The sequence below is a fragment of the Penicillium canescens genome (assembly GCF_028828765.1).
Source record: "Penicillium canescens strain IBT 15451 chromosome Unknown utg000007l_segment0_segment0, whole genome shotgun sequence".
NCBI classification, from domain to species: Eukaryota; Fungi; Ascomycota; class Eurotiomycetes; order Eurotiales; family Aspergillaceae; genus Penicillium; species Penicillium canescens.
Genome location: NW_026703969.1, coordinates 1,056,540 through 1,079,672, shown reverse-complemented (window position 1 = coordinate 1,079,672; position 23,133 = coordinate 1,056,540). Strand labels below are relative to the sequence as shown.

The following is a 23,133-nucleotide window of genomic DNA, read 5'->3' as shown; positions in this document are numbered from 1 at the left end:
CTTTCCAATCGAGTTAAAAGGACATGTCCCTGTCCGATCTCATAGTCCCTGTCTTAGCACCCTAGCAAGCAAGGACTTACGTTTACTACCAGTTTGGCTATTTACTTCTACCAACGATGGAAACAGACATCACATCGGCAAAGACGCCTTCTGTCACAGAGGTTTCACATACGGACAGTGGGAACGAACCTAACAGGCCAGATGCTCATCGCCGCGCGAGTCATAGGTTCTGGAGCCGCGAAACGTAAGTAAATAGGTCCCAGCGGGCCAATAAACCTGACGAATAACGTTTTCTACGGTTATTGGGGGTCCGTACTCTTCAATCTAGGCGCCTTTATTCTACCAGCCTTGTATAGTACTCTCAGCAAGTTATGGGTAGCCCAAATCGATTCCAACCAAGTGGTGACGACCGATGTATACACCTACATTGGAGTAATCGTCGAGGTTTTGAATGAAGGATTCCCTCGCTCTGCCTGGTTGCTGATTGGGGATAATGCAACTCGGACCATGCGCTCGCGCTTGAACCTTGCGTGCACGATGATTACAGCTACGGTCGCGCAGGGCTTCGTCGTGATGGTCATATTTCTCTCTTATCCCCAGAGCCTGGCATCCGCATTCGTTCCAGCAAAGGTTCGGCAAGCCTCCATCACATACGTGCGACTGTCTTCCGTTCAATTCCTGACCTCGGCGGTGGAGGCTGCCCTATCATCATCCACACGAGCACTGGACAACCCTGATGTACCGCTGATCATAAGCTCGAGCAAATTTGTTATCAACATATTACTGGACCTGCTTATAATCTCAAGGTTCCACGTCGGACACACCAGGCCAACTGTTGTTCAACAGGCAATTATTAGGCTTGTTTGTGATTGCTTTTCTGCTCTCGCAGGGATAATATATTTCGCCTATGTTGTCAAGTATCGCATGAGTGAGGCCGCCGAGCGACACGGTTTTGAAGTGACCATCGCGGCACTTAAGACGTTGGTTCGACCAAGCATCTACACATTTACGGAATCCGCTATCAGGAACGTCATCTATCTCTGGATGGTGCATGAGATTGTACAACTCGGTGAAACTTATGCTACTGCCTGGGGTATCTTTAATACAATCCGCTGGGGTCTCGTAATGGTCCCTGTACAAGCACTCGAAGCATCTACACTCGCGTTTGTTGGTCACAACTGGGGTCGTTTTCGAGCCTTCAAAGATGCCGAATACCCCAAAGCATCCTATCGGGAAGTTCTACGTATGGGATCGTGAAATGCCGTCTCGGAACTGGTACTAACAGACATTCAGGGATCCTGCGACCCGCTCTGTTGTCTGGTTCGATTGCACTCTTCTTTGAGACGGTGCTCTTCGCCTCGCTTTCTGCGCGGGGGATCAGTGCGTTTGCGTTCTATCTATCTCGCTCCGCAGATGTAGCGAGAACTGCGCAGACAATGTGGAAGGTAGGTTTTCTACCACGAGCGCTTGCCAAAGGGTACCAACCATTTATGCGTACAGGTCGTGGACTGGACTTATATCTTTTATGGGCTTGGCTATCAACTGGCAGCCGTCCTACTTGCTGCATCACCGCGATGGTATCTCTACCGGGCCGTGGGCTCCAATTTTCTGTGGATGCTACCGTGGGCAATCGTGGTTACCAAATGTTCATTCCCGGACTCTTCCTCATGGAGGTATTATGCCATCATCTTTGGTGGTGCAAACGTTTTCGACTTTCTGATTGTCGGCGTAACGCTCCTCCTATGGCTCTACAGACTAGGGCAGGGAAAAGTCAAAGCCGCACCAGCAAGCCCTGACTAGCAGTAGCGCATAACATTCACAAGAGCAAGGCAGACCTCGCGCACTCTGCACAGTGAACCAAGGCCATAGTAAACCAGATTGGAATATGCGTAGTTGATCCGTCACTGACCACTGATCGAGATCAGTGCGAGCAACTTGTACATCCTAGCTTGGAAGATCTGCTGCGACCGTGGAAGCCCAACCTGACACACAATCCTCATTTCGTAATTAACCCGCTGTCCTTGTAGATTGGCATCTGAAATGTACCGAAAGGTTAAGCCGATATCACTTATCGCATCCGGTGGCGGACCCCTGGATCACCCTCACCCACTCCAGGAAGTCTTCTTCTCACCCACACCCAGCCCTTCTTCTGCACGATCACGCTCAATTGAGTAACCCGATGACCCTGGATTGTGGTCGCGACACCTCACAACGATGATGACCACTCGTGGAGGCCGTCGTCTCTCGCGCCCGCGCACCGTCCAAAAACGTCGCCTTATCTAGACGTGTCTCTCGAGCAACCGTCGACGCGACCACCGCGTCTGCCATGATATAAATTATAACCTCTCTCCGCTCCACGCTCAGCCGACCTCTCGTTCGCTTCATCTCCCCTTTCCTGCCCAACGACAGCATGGCTGAAGTCGAAGTTTACCTTCCGGAAAGCCTGCGTAGCTTGGCAGCCATGATAGAGAATCAACCACGCGGTCAGGTTCACGACCTGAACGACGATGACGAGGTACGCATCCTTGCCTTGCTCTGCGGGGGACACTGTGCCGGTGCCGTGACCCTGGGATGCTGACCGACATGATAGTTTACGGCGGTGGTGGAGCAGTGCGGTCACCTGTGGCACAAGGCGCTTGGAGGCATGCAAGCCCCTTTCTACCTGAGCCATGACGAAATATCTGTGATCAATCGAACGGTGACCAATCGAAACAACCGTCTGAGCCGTGGCAACGGACCTGAGATCGACCCAAACCCAAACCGTCTTTACGAGAACCTGCGCAAGAAATGGGTCCCCTTCGAGCTTTGCCAAAAAGCGGAGGAAGAAGTCTGGAAATGGGCCGAAAAGCCCGCCTCTTTCTTTGAATACATGCCCGAAACTACGCCCGAATCTACGCCGTCGATGTTGGACTCGGTCTGCCGCCTGCTGATTCATCTGGCGGAAAAGGAGCAAGTTAATACCGTTCGCCGGCGATTGCTCCTGTGCTTTCTCGTCGAGTTTATTGACGAACGGATCGAGGACATCGGCAATGACAACATGATTTCACTCTTGGTCCAGGAGAATCTGGTCTCTCGCGGATTGATGCAGTACAAACAACTAACGGACTGGAGAAAAGCTGGGAGCAAATACCTGGCCCTGGCCAACGAACTTGGAGGCTGGGGGGCCCTGGTCTTCCTTCCTGCCCTGGCTCGAACAGATTACGAGTCGCACTACCACCCGACTAGTAAGGATATGACTAAGGAGCACCAGCGTAGGATCATCATTCAACGACTGCGAGAGAAGGTGCCGCAAGCCGCCAGCCGGGAGCGCCGCGGTGGCCGGAACGCTTATGAGGTTGTCGAGGCCCTCCGCGAGCACTGGCGCAGCAAATTCTCGACGATCATCCTCGACTGCGACCTGTACGGGCGCCAGGAAACTTCAACGACACTCAATTGCCGCCAGTATGATCCAACGACTAAACCCTATCGTTTCCGGCAGTCGCGAATTGCTAAGCAGACATCACACCCGAGGACGCCCCTTCCGGCCATGGGTGAAGATGTCCCCCTGTGGCAAGCTCCTTCGTCGATAGTTCAGTCGCCTTGGGGCGATAGCGAGCTAACACCAGATGGTGCATCTACGACCCAGCTCTCTTTCCCCACTTCGAATGACGATGATTGTCGCCGGGTGTTCCCCAGTTCCTCCTCAATGCCGCTCGTCATCTAGACAAGGCCCCTAGATGGCTGCCTGCTGTTGGTTGTGATCGTGTGCGGGCTTTTCAATCATCGAGGACTACATTATCCCTGGTGCAGCATATGCACCTGCTGGTAGAAGGATTTAGATTCATATCCACCTTCTCTTAGAGTGCGAAAATAGAGGTGGGACACAAGGAGGGCACTGTTTCTGTCTTTTGTTGTTGGCGGCGCGCGTCTATAATCTTTTTGGCGAAAGACATAGGCCACCTCGCGATGGATGTGATTTCCTGGCGTGACTGTGACAGTCATAATAGCCGTCGAAACGAGGCGGACGAGGCGGACGAGGCGTACGAGGCGTACAGCGGCGCTGGATGGTTTCCGACAGCTTTGCGTACATTTTCTACTGTCTAGACTATCTGAAGGCGCAGCAATCTATCTATTCACGTCATGACACACTAGCGCGGCTTATCAACCTTCTCTGTCGCTAGTTTCTAAAGTCGGTAAACAGTACCTCAGTAGGACCACGGGTTACTAATCATGCCTGAAGAGAAGATGAATCGGCCACAAGTCTGCACGGCGGTGGCTAAGTGACAGACTTTTACCCTTCAAAGTTATGTTAACTAGTTAGAGCCTAGCTAGAACGGTAATGTGTATGAATGATTGATCAGCGGTGTGCAAAGGATCAGGCCTCCACTGGACCTCAGAGAAAAGGGATCCCTTTGGACTGCCGTCAATGTCTTCCGCATCCTTATCGCCCTACCGACAACCTACTACCCCCAAAGTGTCCGACCACATCACCAACTTAGACCCCGGGGCTCGTCGGTAGGGACTTCGACGCCTAGCACAATAATTCTGAACCCGGAATCCAGAGCACCCGTAATGCATTGGATACAAAGGATGCGTGGGATACACCATCCATCTCTTCATGTCCTCTCCTTAGAACTCATCAGACTCTCCTCATCAATACACCACTCAATTGTTGCTGTGGCAAGATCAGACCCCGTTTCCAAGATCTGCTTCATCCTCCCTCGACGTGTTGAAACTGAGCAAGAAGACCGGTCTGGTGCATGAATTTGGCAACGTAGCGGGTTGCCAGCGAATTGTGACGTTTGTCTGAGTTCGAAGAGCCCGTATGTGGTCGTAATCAGTCCAAGTACATACTGGCCGGATGGCCTTTGTGGGTGTTGGACTACTTCAATAGCGGATGGCTGTCTGAGAAAATGGTCACTTCTCGAGCCGTGGTCCGCTTCGCGCCGATCATTGATGGATTTTCCTTGTTGTCTTCCCTGGCGCTCGCCAGTGCAATTGCAATGCCGGTGAGCTCGGCATCATAAAACGTGGACTGCTCCTCAGTCCCGAGATGCATTCTCTCACTCCGACCGTCATGGGAATTGAGGCAGCCGCACCAATGAGTCCTGAAATCCGCTGCCGTCAGTGTACGCGTACACCATAGAGGTGAGACCTTTGGCATTGCCATTGCTACTGGCCTTGCCGCTGGCATCCTCCTGGATCCTCTCATACATCGCATTGTGAGTCGCCAATACTACCTCCGCGAATCCCACAAAGCACTGAGCTCCCATGAAGCCAGCGCGTGGAATTCTTGTCTCCCAGTTTCCCCCACATTTCTTGTCCAATTTGATCGGACCCTTCTTCCATACCAGCGCTTCCAACGGTGTCCATCCTCCAGGACGCCGCTCGGTCGGCTTTCTTGCCAACCCCTCCTTCGCCGACTGAGGGCAGGCCCAATGTGGGCCAGTAAGGATGCGAATAGCTGTTTCCTCGATGATTTGCTGTAGCCGTAATTTTATTGGTGTCAAGAATAGCTCAATGTAGAGCGCAGTAGTGAAGATGCTTTTGAAAGTCTACTGATCAGAATCGCCGCACCCTTTTGGGAGCGTATCTCGTGAGAGACGTCGTAAGCGCCGGCCATGTCGAGTAAAAGCATGCTTGCTTTTTGACCATTCCCCAAGCAGTATGGACCCGATCGAGATTCGGCTGATAGCATGGTCCACAGACCCTTTCCTGCCACCTAGGTGAGTTCAGATATCAGCCAGTATTCCTCGACGGCCCAGGCAATCCTAATGGCAATAATTGCTTCAAGGATCTTCCTGAGCGTGTCGAGCAATGCGACTGGCCTGTACGCCTTCAGCAAGCAGTAGTCTCGCAGCCAAGCCTTTCTTAGCGTCACTGTGATCGAGGCCTGAAACCGCGAGGGTTGTGGCTGATTCGCCTGCCAGCAATCTCCACCCCATATTGGGAATGCCATCAGCCCCAGGGGCCTTGTTTGAAGGTACTCGGCGGATTGCCGCGGCCATTTGTTGCTCAGTAATAGGTGGGAAAGTGACGGATTCTCAGACTCTGTTGTCTGAGAGATCAGCGATAGGCGGTGCTGGGAAGAAAGCCTGCGTGCAGTCTTGATCGCCTGTCAGCACTGGTCAGTAAATGAGGGATTCGCCCATTTGCTGGGGTTGGCCCATGGTGTGGATTCCTCGACAGCTCGGTTGATCACCTCCATGAAGTGGTCCACTGCGTCGTCAATTTGTTGTGGCGTAGCGAGGTGGCGCATCAGAGGCATGCAGAGGTTGCTTGCGACGAATTTCTCGAATTTGGCGGTTTCTGTGGCCTTCCAGTTACGCCGCTATGGCTGGCTGTCGGCAGTGCTGGGTGTATCGATGTCGAGTATAGTACGTATTGGGAGATGATCAGAGTGGGCATGGCATTCGTGGGCAACCTAGCTAGCCAGGAAGCCCTCCGATGGATCGTGACAGCCAAAAACTAGGTCGATAGTAGTCTGATGGCTCGATTCATCGCGGGTAATGGTGCCAGGTGCTAAACAGAGGTTCAGGTCGGCCGAATTGGTCAGCTCAATCAGAGCATCGGCTCTGGCATCCTGGACTGCGTCGTCTCCACCCCAGGCTGGGTGATGGATAATGAAATCTCCCTGTATAATGCTGCTGGGCCCTGCTTGCCGTGGATGCCCTCAAGCTTCACGATCGTGTCGATATAGCTGATGGGTTTATATATATTATGATCCTGAGCTCGCCTTGCTCACCTAGCTTGCGCTCAATTCTTACTTCCTGGGCGTCTCCCCATGCGCGATACGACCATTGGCTGATTATTTTCGATATGAGCATGCAAACCCGCGTCCTTTCGCCGGCGCATTCATTGGTGGTTGGAAAAACGAGCTCATGTGTCTGTTTCGCTGGGCGATGGGTGGTGTCGGTGTACGGGATGTTCCATCGCTCCTGAATAGCGATAATATCGGCTTCTCCAAGACCCTGGGAATCTGAAGAAGTCCGCCATGATGACGTCCTTCGAGCAGTGCACATTATATTGAAGAACTGCGAAGCTTTTATTCATTTGAATCGGCATTGGTAGCGGGTTGGTTGGCGTTGGCATTCTCGCTGCCGTCGGTGATGCTTCTTAGACTGCTCGGCTCAGATAATTGGTGTCAATCTCGAAGCTTTCACCATGCTCTCTCTTGTTGTTGCGGGTGTTACGACCGGGCATTCAAAATAGGCCAGTTCTCCTTGCCTAAAGCTGATTTTGTCGCTTTTCTCGCGACCCATCCGTTGCTACTCTTCTCGGCTAGAGCTGATGATAACGGCGGGTTCCATGAGAGTTCGTCCTTGTGGTTGGGATCGGTGCCGATGAAGTCGACGATGCTTGGGATGACGCTGCGCTTGCTTCTTGTTTTCACCGGCTCCGATCGAGATGCCCGGAAGATGATTGGTGCGTGTATCGACTGGTGAATACCAGCCGGGTGAGGTCGTACAGGACGGCTGAGATCCTCGCTAATATCCATCAGGAAGTCGTCGGCAATTTCCAGTGTTTGCGTGTTGTTAGGGGTCATGACCGATGTCTCGGTCGGCTGGCTGCCATCGTTTCTGGTAGCAATGCTCGTGGCATTACCCCCGGTTGCGACACTTGCCGGCTTGCTTGCTGGCTTGCTCACTTTGTTAGCCTGGCTGACCGCCGGCTTCGCTGCTTTGCCATTTGCAGAGCTGGTTCGCTGATTGAAAGCTTGCTTGCTTCGAGTGTTGATGTTGGTGGTTTTCGCCGCCCCATGGCCGCTACCCATACAGACAGCTTCCCTCACTGTTGGATCCGAGCTCACTAGCCCTGAGCCTGAGCCTGAGCTACTGGACCCTGCCATCCTCGGAGCAATCCGAGACAGAGAGGTAAGCCGGGATACAATGGTACCGCTCCCTTCTCAGTGCAAGCTATTGCACCCTCTCCAGCTCCACCACAAAGTCCTTGCACCTCTTAGACCATGCAGCGTGTGCGCCCCCGCAATTGGCGCACTTGCGTTCGATAAGGGTGGCGTCTTGCTTGCCCCGGCAATCAGTGGAGAGGTGGTCGCCGGCCCCCCAGACGCATTTAGGTTGACCAGAGCAGGTCCGTCCTATGTGGCAATACTTTTGACATGTGTGGCTGGCATTGACGAAGCGAGCAGCCCGATCATATAAGACCGTGGTGACGACCGATAAGTCTCAAATTGTGTTGGCATCAATAGCTCGATTCGCGAGACGTGGCAAGGCGAATTCGACGACCATGAAGCCGGACTTTTTGGCACCAGCCATGTCGCCCTTTTTAATGCTTCTACTTAGGAAAGCACTTTCCCTGGTCGGACTTCATTGGTTGCAGTGGTCGAGATTCGCATTGTATGAAGGACTTGCTTACTATCACGGTTTTCTTGATGAATTTGTTCGAAGTGGTGTCCCAGTCCGGGTTGTCGAGCAGGTCTGGGTAAGCTCCTTGATACTTTTGACATACTGGAGTATCTCATTTGGGATCTTGGTCAACCCATCACTGCTGAACTTCATCAGCTGCTGCTGCACGTCGTGATTTGTGTTAAGGATGCGCCTGGCGTTGGATGTGGTCGTGCTTGCAGATTTTTCGTGCGGCCCCCTGAAAGGGCAGCCAGGCGCCATACTATCGGAACCAGTATGAAACCCGTATCAGACGTAGAATGTTAAGTTACGAATAACTTGCGCTTGTTGCGGAAGCCCTAGCTCCTCGCGTTGTGGTGCAATTTCAATAATTAGATTCGCGGTGGTAGATTTTTTTAACCCCCTTTATATAACTAATTTCTTGGTAAAGTATATTACGTTTTTACTCTATATCTCCCCTATAATAGTTGCATCCCCTTCCATATGTCCCTTGCCACCACTTTTTCGGGTCCCCATGCAAAATATGTCACTTTCACAAGTATATAGCACCACCATTGTATGCTCTCTCCTTGTGCTTAGTATTAGCGCATCCATCTTCGACTGATCTAATATTCTATGATTCTAACAGACATTTTTTACACTAAAGCTAGTTAGTCTTCGATCTTCCCATGCTAATAAGCTCCGGAAATAATGCAAAAGCTTCACTTTTAATAGCGCTATACCGGTTCAATTAGGTTTAAATCTGGTGAGTGCGCGGGCGTTAGACGTATACTCTGTGAGTTTTAAACCATCTCCGTCTTATATTGCTAAAATACTATTCCGTGTATATAGATTAGTAATAGACATTTTGGAGCGTTCCGGATGCGATTTTGTAGTATAGCCCCTCGCCGAAATCGATTCTTCGTCGCGTTCTATGTTTAATAATTCTGTTCGACCTCCTAGCTAGATTCCAGCCTAAACCATTTATGAAGTGGCATTAACGTAAGCTTTAGTATTCATATATCTCTTCGAAGGTCCCCCGGGGTCGTACGGAAGCACTATTATGGCCTAAAATTCGAGGTTCGCTATACCGAACACTCGTCCGAGAAGATCCACGATTGGAAGCTTTCGCATCGCTATTTTTGCGCAAACCTTAGCCTCTCTCTTGTGAGGGGAGGCTTAATTAGAATCTTCCGTTTCGATCGACGTTTTCCGAGTCCAAATCGCTTTAAAAATCAACGTATAGTAGAGTGAGGGATACTAAGCTATAGTAGCACTTGGCTGTTCATAAGTTAGGTCTAAAACGGATGCCGACGTGCCTGTAGATAAAGATGTTGGGAAGCGCGCTCACTTGGAATTGCGGGACGGCAACTTTTTTTTCGCAATTCTTCTAGCTTTTCGCCTTCTAAATAGCGCTTAAGTGTATTGTAGATTGTACGCTGAGAGCAGCCAAAGTCATTAGCTAATTGCACCTACGTAGTCGTGAGAATAGCTAATGCCTGTAGATAGCTGCGCGGTTTGCTATTTTTAGGTACTATTTTCATTATAATCGGAACAATAGGGGAGGCCAATATATCGGGGCGGAGTGGGAAGGAACATTTTGACTAGTATCTATCTGTATTATGATACGAACTTCTTACCTAATACTTCTTACTTATGAAGTCCATAGAAAAGAGTAGGCTAGCGAAGGAAACTTCCAGCTACCACTTCTATATATATATTAATCCTATACCTCATACCTCTAAATTACTTTCCTCTTATAGCAGCGGCGCTTGCGCGCCGTCCAAAATATTTGTATTTTCTATAAAAGTAATTCATGATGATTTTTAATATTATGTTATTATGAAAGACCTAATAATATTAAGATGAGGATATAATAATCACAGGAAATATAAAAATTATAATAAACTACTAAAAACCTCGCCTTATAAAAAAAAAAAATTCTAAACATCAGTGTAAAAATTATACTGTATCAAAAATAGCTCGTCTCATCTTACCTAGGGATATCCGTCTACAATTTAGAATTTAGAATATCGTAATTCTAATAGCTTACTGTCATTTATCTATGAAGCTTAGGCACTTAACATCTTAATACTTACAATAACTTTTCAAAAAAGCGCCATATCACAGTTTATCAATAAATTAAACCGTTTTATACTTAGTATTACTACAAATTATATATTATTTGGGCTAGTAACGTAGCAAAATTATTAGATAGTTGTCCCTTGCCTTATATATATTACCTTGTATTAATCATTCTTCTAAAGGGGTCTTAAAAGAGGTACAAAAACATTATAATTTGAGGTCCTTACCGAAAATTACATTGCTAAAAACTACAAAAAATATATATCCAAATCAGTGAGTATCAAAATTGCTCTAAACTCCTTAAAGAGTCCAGCTATCACCTAAACGTATTGTGCGATAACGCAAAGTCTCTATAGATCACTGTTGTTAAGATAGTAAGTTGTAATTTATCTGATTTAGTATGGTGTTTTGAGGTGGCCACTCGACCGGGATGGCCACTCGCCCGGGAATTACGTTATAAACATTCTGTTTACTAATGCCTATTGCTGTCTAGGCTACTTTACGTACGTAATTAGATGTATTTTTATGGGAATTGATAGGGACACTCCCACTTTTGTTCCGGACACTCCTAATTATGTAATATCCATGATTAGGTAATTGAAAACGTCATGTGATTGTATTGGAATTACCACAGCAACATCATTCTAAATGTCATACCATAGTATAGTATATTAAACGTATAAATCCCCAGCTCTCGCCTCCCTCTTTTCTTAGCTCCTCAAATCTCTGCCTCTCGGATTTTTCAGAAATGGAGCCCCCTACTGAGCAAATTTTTGATAGCAGAGATATATTAATTGCCTCTGTCCGTCAGCATGCTCTCTCGCAAGGTTACGCTGTCACTACTATACGATCAATCACAGATAAGTACATCTATCTTGGTTGTGACCGTGGTGGCACGTATCGTGACGAGTGAATGCTCCTGATGGAGCGAAACGAAGAACGACAACTACACGGCGGATTGGCTGTCCATTTAAGCTATACGGGAAAATGCTTTTTGATGATAAGTGGGAGCTACAGGTCCAAAACCGGAATCATAATCACACAGCTGATGATAATATGATCGGACATTCAGCTGCCCGTCGGCTCACAGAGGAGCAGCTTCAAAAGGTCCTACATCTATCGGAAATTGGATCTCCCCCTCGTGGCATCCTAGCTCTAATCAAACGAGAGCATCCTAATGCTTTAGTTACCCCTCGAGACATCTACAATGCGCGAAGTGCTTTACGAAGGCAAAAGCTCGGTAATAGTACTCCCCTTGAGTTTCTACTGAAGACTTTGAAGGAAAATCACTGGAAATATGCTATTAAGCAGGATAGCGAAGGACATGTCCTCTTTTTTATGTTTGCACACCCAGAGTCAATCAAGTATGCTAACCTATACAACAGGGTATTCGTCCTAGACTGCACCTATAAGACAAACCGATATCGTATGCCTCTATTGCATATTATTGGTGTCTCGCCATCAAATTCAACCTTTAGCGTTGCATTTTGCTTTATGCAGAATGAACAGGAAGAGAGCTATATTTGGGCTTTAAAGACTTTTTTCTCATTTCTCGACCCCCTCTCTTTCTATCCAGTTCTTTGTACAGATAGAGACCTTGCATTATTAGGTGCTGTCAAGGTCGTCTGTCCAGATTATCCCCATCTTCTTTGCATCTGGCATATTAACAAGAACGTAACGTCTAATACGAAGCAGCATTTTACGACGAACGCCGAATATCAAACATTTCAAAAATCATGGAATCAGCTAATTTATTCTACTACAGAGAACGACTACAATTCGAGGCTATCAGAGTTCGAGAAGCGATATCAGACCTCCCCTTCTCTTCGATATGTTAAGGAGACATGGCTAATTCATAAAGAAAAATTTATAGTTGCATGGACACAACAATGCCTACACCTCGGTAATTCTGCGACCTCTCGAGTTGAAGGCTCACATGCCTTTTAAAAAAGCACATCGGTGCTTCGACAGGGGATATGTTGATCGTATTTGAAAGGATTTCACAGGCTTTACAAACCCAGCATGCTACGCTTGAATATGATTTTAGACGAGATCAGATTGAGAGGCCAGTAGTAACCTTACATCAACTTTATACTAATATTGTGATCAGGACCTCCCGCTATTCGATACGACTAATTGGCGAGCAAGTTACAAAGGCTAGAAGAGCTACAAATCTTGCTCCTTTACCCCCTTGTACTAATACGTTCACAAGGACAATGGGTCTTCCTTGTGCCCATCGGATTACTAGTTTATTGGAGAGCAATAAAGCTATCCCATTGACAGATATCCACCCATTCTGGCGAACTGGGCTTTCTGAAATGGAATCAGAATACCTTCCTCTCTTAGAGCCTTTGATTCCTTTTCCAAAGCCTAAAAAGCGGAAGTGGGATCAATTGGAGCAGAAAGACAACAGCCAGACTATGAATAAACGGAAGAGGGCACCCTTTAAATGCACTGCATGTGGTAAAGTTGGGCATACACGAAGGTCATGTAAATAATACGGAGAATGAATACCAATACAATCACATGACGTTTTCAATTACCTAATCATGGATATTACATAATTAGGAGTGTCCGGAACAAAAGTGGGAGTGTCCCTATCAATTCCCTATTTTTATATATCTGGTATTTTAGTTAACTAATTCAATTTAATTACTTTACCTCGTATATAGTAATAGTATTCTTAAAGTATTTTAAGAGATCCAAAAAAACAAGGTATATTTTGAGGTACCCCCTTTTCACAAATCGAAAAGTTAACTTAGAACTAGTATCTTTAGAGAGGTCAACAATGTATAATAATAATTATTATTATATATCAGTTATTTAAAGTAGCCCCTGGATTTATAGATAATATAGTAAAATTATAGCTACTATAAATTAGATAGCTATCAATTAAGTCATAATTTACTCTGAAAAGGCAAGCGGTAAAGGATATCCTAATTAAAAATATTCCTAAAATATATTCTAATTCTTTAAAGGGCCTATTTCTTAAAATTTAGACCCCTCTGTGCCTACCTAATCCCAACTAGGCCAAGCGTATTATTAATTTTCCTAATATTTACCTAGTATCCGCGGTATACGCATAAAGTGCCTTAGAAATTCAGTTAGTCCCAAGGGTTATGGGGAAGTAAAATGTAAACCAAGGAAGGGGGTCGGTCTATAGGAGGGTAGCTAGAAGATATTTCTGTGAGTACGTGCGGGCTAAGTCGAAAGGGCACTTTATACTCCGCTAGGCTTAATTAGGGTTAAGTAAATATGGGGCGGATCCGAATAATAGGAATTAGAGCGCCATTTAAAATAGCCCTATATATTTTAATAACCATAGGACTGAGTATTAATTTAAGGATACTACAATATTATAGTTTACTAAGAAGGATATACCATTTAAATGTCTAATTAATAATAAAAGGAAATTTCGTAATTATTTAAAAGACCAATAAGACGAAGGTATGATAATTTACTTTATTATCATCAGGAGTTTATATAATAAATATGCAAATACCTTTAATATTATCTTATTCTTTTTACAATAGCGAGATATGGAATTAGAAAGGAGGTCATTTAAGCGCCAATGTAAATTTAAGCTATTGGGGCTGATATTTAATAAATACTATAGAGCGAATATCTATATAGCATCTTCACGGCTGTATTGGACATTGGACTTTTCTTACTTCCGGTGAAGCCGCGCCTACAACAGTCCATCAAAGAATACGCATTCGCATCCTCACTGGTCCTCGATGGGCCTGTCTCCGATCGGCAAAAGTGGCTAAGAAACCGGAAGAACTGGAGGATGGACACTCTTGAAAGAGTTGGTGTGAGAAGGGACCACTCAAACTGAACAAAACGGACTGTGCAGAGAGCTATGTACGTCGGTCAGCCGGACTAGTACCACAAGAAGCCTTTAACGAATCCCACAGGAATGACCGGATGGTTCTAGTGCTTTAAAGCGACCGAGTGTCTAATTGTTGAATTTGAGTTCATTCGCAATGTAGGGCGCCTCCTGAACTTGGATGTTACTTTATTTTTTGGTTCGTACCGAACTGTCACACCGATCTAGCTACTATCTAAGTCAGCCTAATAAAGATTATGATTAGATAGAGTACCAATCATATTTAACTACTACTCGTTAATATACAAATAAAACTTGATACTTTCTTATATCTTTATTTTAGAAGTTATAATCTTTCCTACCTATGTATATATCCTTGGAGCAACTTATTAGTTATATTTGAATAGCTAACCATTTGCTCTATTAAGAAAAAATGGCAAAAAACGGCAATTATTATGCTACACTTAACTTTAAACGTAATTACTTCGACAAATAAGCTATAGTTTTGTTATATTTATAAAAGGCATATTAAGAATATATTATTAATTATAAGGATATAATAAAGCGTTAAAGCTAATACGATTATGGGATCTAATGTATCTCAAAGATAGCTTTTAGATCTTCTTGTTTAGAAGCTTGCTATGAGAAATATACTTCATAAATTAGATAATTTAGAATATTTTGATAGGATTTCCTCTACTTCTGTGTTATAACTCTTATAGCTACTTATATGAATAATGCTTATATCTATTGATACTGAATTAATAATTAAGATCATATCTAGACTTAAATTAGGAACAGATATATAGTTAACTAAAAATTTAACTAGATACTCTCTTCCTTCTATATATTATGACTGGTAATCAAAGGAGTATAGTATGTATGTAACAGCTGATAGTGTTTAATCTAGGATTATATAATTAAGTTTAGCTTTAAGTATTTTAAGGACCCAAATAGAATTAGATACTATTTTAACTGGTATAGACATACAATACTAGCCTAAACTGCTATTCCGATGTTAATATCAGTTTAAATAGATATCCAGATTAAAACAATGGAGTAGATATTTGAATATTTAAAGTATTACTAAGTTAGTAGTATTTAGTTTTATATTTCCTAGTTTCTTAACAATTTACTTAAAAAGTAATAGATTAATGACTCTGATACAGAATTTAAAAAAATAGGGATAACTACTAAAATAGAACAAAACAGTCCCAATATTATTATATGCTTAAAAATGATCGTTATCACGAGCATCTGATTCTTCTCATATAAATTTAAAACACAGAGGTTTAATTTAATAATTCTAATAATCAAAATACACAAAATCCTATAAATAATAAAGAAATCAATAAATTAATCAATGAAACTTGACAAACAATTAATGAAATCGATAATAAGAAAGAAGATTCTATTTTGCGAATAACCTGAACATGATCTTCTTGGTATTATGATACGTATACGTGAAAGAATAGATACTCAAATTAGCGATAAAACTATAGCATATGATGATACTTTTGATAGTACATTAGGCATAAACCCTAATAGTCCAAATTCAGAGGTAATAGTATAGATATATTTTTCGTGATGTAGAACGTTGACTAATTTCTTGATTGATATACTCGCGAAATAATAAGGGCACTATTTAAGATTATAAATAAACCTGGCTCATCTCTTATAATATTAATGGGACAATAGCTTTATTTTTATAATATATCCCCTATAAAAGGGTTATTATAGTGATCATAGAGGCGAAATTATTTCTTAAAAAGATTTATAGCCCTTATATACCTAGTACCTAATGCCCTTGTATGGCTAGTTTGTGTTTATTTATATATATTACGCTACTAATAAAAATAAAATTTAATACAATCTCTACATTAAAAAAGGTAAAAAAAATTGTTTAATTAGTATCTAAAAAAGATTCAAATTTAACAGTCCGTATGAGTATATTAGATTTTTAAATACTTTGTAATAAAAAAAATGAGAAAAAATTCAATAACTCTTGTAGGAAATAAACAAGTCACAGGATAGTGTACAAATATGAATGCCTTTGAATAAGATGATAATGAAAGTTATAAAATGCTATAAACACCGAGTTATTATAAGAGCATAATTCTAAAAAGTTTATTTATATGGGAAAGGGTAAATGGGCTTATATAGAGGTAAATGGATCTTTTATAATATAAAATTAAGATATAAATTTATCCTTTTATTTTAAAGTAGAACTGATGTCTTTTCTTTTAGTAGAGAAAACTTCTTAGTTATTAATTCTTAAGTAACTAGATTCAAATTGGGGCAATGCTAAGGTAGCTGGCTAGCTCTATGTATATTAGTGTCTCTTTATATAGTAACTACCATAAAAAAAGCATTTAAATCCCCATTTAAAGAAAATAAAATATTAGAATTTATTTCAATTTAAGACTTATCATTCTTCTGTAGTTAATTACCACATTATTATTCCTACTAAGACTTGTCTCGATTTTTGCATTTCAAGGGATCGACCTATTACCATAATAAGTACTATATAGATAAATATTATCCCTTGTATATTCATCTTGTAGCATTTTAGAGGTAAGGCCTTTTAAAATAGGGGTTAACCTTTTTACACCTTTGGTATCCCTATTAGTATAGTTATTATCTCATCCTTTTTCTTAGCAAAGATAGTCCCTTATATTTTTATTTAAAAATAATTATAGCATTATCTTTGGTATAGAAACTATTAGACAATAGAAATAACTTTCTACTTATTTTTTTTATCTAATAAGTTCAAATAATTATGTATTAGAAATATTAGGGTTACCCCGTTGAACTTTTTAATAATGGTAGCGTATATAATTAGAATAATGTGTTAGAATGGATTTAACGTTTTTCACATGTCAGTCCCCATCTCCAGAACACAGTAAATGCGATAGATTATAGCTTTATATCTCAACCCCCACAACTCAGGTCTATATACTATCTGTACCATGCTTTTTAGACAATAAAGCCACGTTAGGGAGTTTCGAGGAAACTAATAGTTTAGTGACTGACATATATTTTCCTAGATTGTAGCAAGGTAACTTTTAATACCATTATATTGTCAGTTTTTGATTTATTTGAGTTTTGACACTGCTTAGAAATCCTTATAGCTACTATCAATTAATAGCGGAAGTTAACCCGGGTTGTGATAGTTGAGATATAAAGCTGCAATCTCGATAGATCAGCATTTACTATATGTTTTGGAGCTTGCGGCTCGCATGTGAACTACGTTAAGAGTTTACCCCTAAAAAGCGTCCATATTTTTAAGAGAGTGACCAAAAAATAGAACCATAAATAGGAACATAAAATAAATTAGTTTAACATCATAAAATACAGACAGTAATATTAAGAGTCAATTAATAAAAAGTATTCTCAATATATATTAAGGTCTTGATGTATTACATAGTAGTTCACTGGAATACTGGAATTTTCTATATTTATCGTGCGATATCATAATATATACTTAAATAAAAAATCTATAATTCTAGGTTAATGCGTATATATCATATCAACCACGAAGATAAATATTAGATATTTAAATATTTAAGATTATCTTCAAATCAAAAGGTGGATTGTCGCTATTAGGTGATATGTTTGTACAAAGAAAGAGATAAGAGAGTCTTTCTTCCTCTCTCTCTGTCCTCCACCAATAATATTCCATTATTGCTACTCCCTCTCCCTGTCTGTCAAGGAGTAGGAGGGCGATATATATAAGTCAACACAATAAAGGTCGCAACGTAAGGTCTTATATAATTACCTTATTGGTTTAAAAATTACTGATATATTCTTTATAATAAACAGACCCAGATATTTATGTAGAGAGCGGAGAGCTGCAACTTATATACAGGTATACCCATAACCTACTTTTAAAAAGGAAACCCTTAAAATATTTAAGCCATAATAGATAATTAAAGAGGATAAAGTATATTTCGGAAATATTGAAAGATAGGTAGAAACCTGGCCCTACAACAGTATAGGTTAGTTAGTTCGGCGCTCTATCTGGCGTCGATCCTCGATAAAGGCCCTCAAAGGATCTAAGCCAGTATAAGACCTGTTAGGCGACGGTACGGTTGAGAGACAGATGGTTGATGTTGGAAGCAAGGAAGCATCCAGGCAAGTATAACCCGGAAATCTAACATAGCGACGACCCGTTAGTCGTGCGTAACACCTCGCTTTATTAAGAAGAGTTTTTTTTTATAGCGTACAAGTAAGCACAAGACAGGGAGGCTATTTAAGGTATATTGATAAGAGAGCTAGAGAATAATATACTATTATAACATTACCCCAATATGTTTCCATGTCCTTATAGGGGGGGGGGGATTTATTATAAGAAACGTATATTTAATAGCGTAAGTCGACAGTTTTACTTGTATATAATAGGAGACTATATTAGAAAATACTTTAATAGTATGAAATAAAGCTTACAAGTAAAGTATAGCTAGATATTATAAGATATATAGGCTATTATGACCATTTAAACTACCTTCATGGCTAGCGGAATAGGTTAGTATTAACATTACTGCAGGTTTTCCCCCGTGGAAATAGAGGGGATAGGTATATAACGCTATACTACTTGTAGTCAATTTATATACATGTACATAAATAAAAGATATCTTTGTTCTAGAGCCTACTAGGTTAGTCTATAATAAAATAGTGCCCGATATAGGGTATATTAGTTAATTATATCTATTCTAGTCCCTTATTTCTTGTATCACCCGTAAGTCTATGCCGGTATAAAGCTTCTCCTGCTGCCTTTAAAAATACCCTACTTCTTACTTTCCTTATTTCTCTTTCCTAACTTGTTATTTTTATAATAGTTCTTCTACCCCGTAGTTTCGAAGATAGAATATCTATCTACCGTCGCCTTTTTCTATCTCTTCTATGCGTCCCCCTAATTATTAAATATATAACGTATTTGTTTTAAAGTCTACTAATTTATAAGTACACCGTTATTAAAACTATGATTTAATAAAATATACTAATTACTAACTGATACAAGCTAACTAGATGGCCTAAGGGTCGACAACAGAAAAAATTTTACTAGCTGCATTAGCTATAATATTATTATGTAAGCAGACCTCCACTGTATAGCTATCACCGTTGCCCTCCCTTTGGAGTAGTGTTAAGTCTTTATTATAAGATACCTATTACCCCAACTACTATATTTATGTCCTCCCCCTTCTAGATAGGTATTCTATATGCTAGGGTCTATAATAATTACGTTGATCTAACTCAATTCACGTCCTAAACGTAGGCGATGAAGTAGGATATCTAATTAGAGATTATATAACATAATTTACACGTATAGCTTCTAATATTATAACTTATACTTCGACTTTTGCGTTTATAAGTATTTATAGTTATAAGGAAGGCACATCTAGCTTAGTTTATATTGGTTTAATATTTTTTTTTTTTTTTTACTTTTACTTTTATACTCCCTTCTATTGCCTTTATAACTTGTTTAACGTCAGGACCCCCCCACAACAATAAGGATTACTATAGTAGATCTTTATACTTTCTATTGTAATATAGGGTCTAGAATAAAGCCCTGGTTATTTATGATAAGAAGACTATCTAGGATTCTTATCTATACAGTACCTAATGGCCGCGTTAGTTCTAAAGTACTACCTACTACTTATAATCTTTATGACAGAACCTATAACATAGAGCGGGTATATCTTAGATATCTATGGATCCTAAGGATCATCGTAGATCATAAAAACCTATTTTAGGACCACATTTGCTGTAAGGTCTATATATATTAGTATTCCCGCTACCTATAATTTATGGGTAGATTTTAATCTCTCGTTATAATACACTATGTTATTCTTACGCTATACTAGATCATAGATTCTATCGCTCTTACCTATATATTACCTTTGAACTATTATAGGGTCTTATATTCTAAATGCTTAAATATAATTAGAATTTACTCGATAGAACCGATTTAGGCTAGTAGCGACAACTCGCTATTTTAATACCTCTTGGCAGGGAAGGAAAAGGCAGCAATAATATGGGTGTATTATTGATGAACGAGGACGGAGAGAGAGGAACTAGACTCTCCAAGCTAACTATCTCACTACTATTAGGTCTATTCCGAAGCCACGTGAACCCATGGTCACGTGGCCTCGACAATAGCTTTTATCTTATGAAGTCAGTCTAGCAATAACCCTGTCGCTAGTCCTAGGCCGTTTACTAACCCTACCTAGTATTAGGCGGATATGGTCCTATGATTGGCCTATTAACTAGGCTCGCTCTTAAGAGGCCGAAGAACCGATCGAAGAGAATTCCCACGGATAGTGAGATTCTCTCCATCCTAGAGGAAATTAAAGACCTTGATCCTCTACTAACAGAGGAATAGGAAGATACTGAGGAAGATACTCTGGACGTGGATGTAGAGAGAATTAAACCGGGGGGAATATCGCATCCGGTAGGAGAATCTGGAAAATCTAGAATAGCGAATCTGATAAGTAAAGGTAAGGGTAGCTTCGTTAGCGGTCTAAGGAAACTTAGTCCTTATTATAAAGACCTTTCCTAAACTAAGATACGTCTAAAATTTTAGTTTTAATTTTTAAGAATCTAGTTAGAATTCTTATAACAAGAGGTACTGGATAAGAAATACTACTAGAAAAAAACCGACCTATACTAATTAATATAGGAACGAGAAGGCGTCGACAAATATACTTTAAACCCGACAAATATACTTTAAACACGAAGGTAGAATGGATTAAGGCAGAGAAAGGATCAGCCAAGAAAACCTACGCTAACAAATTCGATAACTGAAGGAAGGTAAGGGTGGCCTCGCTAGCGGTCTGAGAAACTTAGCTCCTACCGTAAGCTTTATCCCCGGGTCAATATATATCTAAAATAGTAGCTTTAGACCGTATGAACCTAGCTAGAGCTCTTATAGTAGGAGGTTCTAGATATCCCGACTCTTTGTTCGCTGTGTAAGAAAGAAAGACTACCGACGTCCTCAAGCTTATAATTTAGAAGCTAATTAATAAGTTTTTATATCATAAATTAATATAATATTAAGTCTTCCTAAAATCCTTTAGACCTAGTTAGTATAAAGTAACACTATTAGTAGATTAATTTTCTAGAGTGATCCTTTATTATAAGAAAAGAAGCCAAAGATTACTATAAATACTAACTTTATTATATTAAAGGAGCTATAGTCCTACTATTAGAAAGATATAAATTATAGAAACGATAGTATCTAAAGGGTAAGTAACCTTTATTCAAAACAATAAGCTAGAGGCTTTATTAATAACTAGTATAATGTCTATAGCTAAAGATTTTGACGAAGCTATCTAGAGACAGAATAAATCGATTTAGGAATATATTACATATCTTATTAAGGTGCAGATTAGATAAGTTCCAAGGAGCAATTTAGAGATACTTGGATGTAGTATCGGTTTAGAGCCTTCCTCTTATCCGCTATTAAAAGGAGTCAGAATACTACGCTAAGCCTAGACGTCAAATAACTCTAGACTGGTATAATCGAAAGTTCTACCTTATATAGCTGACTATAGACCCATAAAGGATAAGAATTCTAACGAAGTGAAATACTTTAGTCATAATAAAATAAGCTATTGCTTGTTCTTATACCTAATTAGGGATGATCTTAAGTTATAGGCAATTTATATACTAAAATTTAGTCCTAGTAAAGGTTATTTTAGTTATATTAGCTATTAAGATGTAGAAATTAGCAATCTAAACGTATCTATTTATAATACTAGCGATAATATTCATTGCTAATGTATACTATAATATAGTACTTACTACCCTTAAGGTAATACCCTTATTATCTAAAGGAATCGATACTAGTAAAGAGTTTAGTTGTAAAGAAGTAGGGTTCTAGTGTTTACAGGATAGAGCCTGTCAACTAGGTAAGGTGAAGATGCCTGGAAGCGAACAATATATTGGAGGAATACAGAGACTGATTCTTGGAGAACCGCTGGGTTCTCCGGGGCAGACTATTTAACATGGGGGATTAGCGTTACGGTGAGCCAACGCTGACGTGTCGACACCTATATGGTGTCGATCCTCTGGGAGTGCGAGAGATCTGTGCATGGCTTCTGAGGATTCCGTTACATTAGTATTATACGTTTTATATCTTATGTTAGGACTAAATATTCTTCTAGAGTAATACGTAATTAGATACTAGTAATAGTTAGTGATAAATAGCTAGCTATTACTAGTAAGTCTATATCCAGACGTTTTAGACTCTATTAGTAACTTTAGCTTAGGGTTGAAATACCTAAGATAAGTTTCTTTTATTATTTAAGTTTATTAAATACTTCCTAGGCTATTAGGGTCTATTAGAAATTTTTTATGCTTCTTATGAGTAGTCTTCTAGATTAAGCTATAGGTAGTAGCTATAATCCGATATATAAATAATCGGAATTCCCAGAATAAAGCGTCGATAAAACCAGGTATAGGCTATAAGTAACTATACTTCGGATATATTTATTAGAATAAGCTATTCGATTATAGCCCTGATCCTTTTATATTCCATTTTGCCTTCCTTTGGCGTAATTATAAAGCCTAGAAAAGTGATATTATAGATGTGGAATCCCTATTACTACTACGCTTAATATATAATCGGTAAGTCCTTAGCCTCTAAAAGACTATTTATACATACTCCTCCTTTATCCAAGTTAAAGAATATTATCTAAATAGACTGACTATACAGAATTAGTCTGATAAATCGGCCAACGCCTAATTAATATACGACTAAAATATTATAGGGGCATTAGCTAGTCTAAAACCTATTACAATATACTTGAAATAACTATAGTAGGTACCAAACGCTATTTTCTACTTAACACCTGAGCGTATTGGATCCTATAATAGCTGTCTTAAAGATCTACC

General features: G+C 41.0%; 5 protein-coding genes across 5 annotated transcripts; 2 read left to right on the top strand and 3 right to left on the bottom strand.

Moving 5' to 3' along the window:
• Nucleotides 1-116: 116 nt before the first annotated feature.
• Nucleotides 117-1,800, top strand: N7446_010675 (uncharacterized protein; the record flags this gene model as incomplete). Its single annotated transcript, XM_058519418.1, has 4 exons — nucleotides 117-177; nucleotides 257-1,243; nucleotides 1,294-1,445; nucleotides 1,501-1,800. The coding sequence occupies 4 exons, from the start codon at nucleotides 117-119 to the stop codon at nucleotides 1,798-1,800; spliced, it is 1,500 nt and encodes a 499-aa protein (XP_058368256.1).
• Nucleotides 1,801-2,410: 610 nt separating this feature from the next.
• N7446_010674 (uncharacterized protein) lies at nucleotides 2,411-3,703 on the top strand (the record flags this gene model as incomplete). The annotated part of the gene is made up of 2 exons (XM_058519417.1): nucleotides 2,411-2,515; nucleotides 2,591-3,703. 2 exons carry the CDS (start codon nucleotides 2,411-2,413, stop codon nucleotides 3,701-3,703), a joined length of 1,218 nt encoding a protein of 405 aa, XP_058368255.1.
• A 1,158-nt stretch (nucleotides 3,704-4,861) lies between these two features.
• On the bottom strand, nucleotides 4,862-5,987 carry N7446_010673 (uncharacterized protein; the record flags this gene model as incomplete). Its single annotated transcript, XM_058519416.1, has 3 exons — nucleotides 4,862-5,014; nucleotides 5,079-5,462; nucleotides 5,814-5,987. 3 exons carry the CDS (start codon nucleotides 5,985-5,987, stop codon nucleotides 4,862-4,864), a joined length of 711 nt encoding a protein of 236 aa, XP_058368254.1.
• Nucleotides 5,988-6,403: 416 nt separating this feature from the next.
• Nucleotides 6,404-7,001, bottom strand: N7446_010672 (uncharacterized protein; the record flags this gene model as incomplete). The annotated part of the gene is made up of 2 exons (XM_058519415.1): nucleotides 6,404-6,588; nucleotides 6,725-7,001. The coding sequence occupies 2 exons, from the start codon at nucleotides 6,999-7,001 to the stop codon at nucleotides 6,404-6,406; spliced, it is 462 nt and encodes a 153-aa protein (XP_058368253.1).
• A 167-nt stretch (nucleotides 7,002-7,168) lies between these two features.
• On the bottom strand, nucleotides 7,169-7,828 carry N7446_010671 (uncharacterized protein; the record flags this gene model as incomplete). The annotated part of the gene is made up of 1 exon (XM_058519414.1): nucleotides 7,169-7,828. The coding sequence occupies one exon, from the start codon at nucleotides 7,826-7,828 to the stop codon at nucleotides 7,169-7,171; it is 660 nt and encodes a 219-aa protein (XP_058368252.1).
• Nucleotides 7,829-23,133: the final 15,305 nt, after the last annotated feature.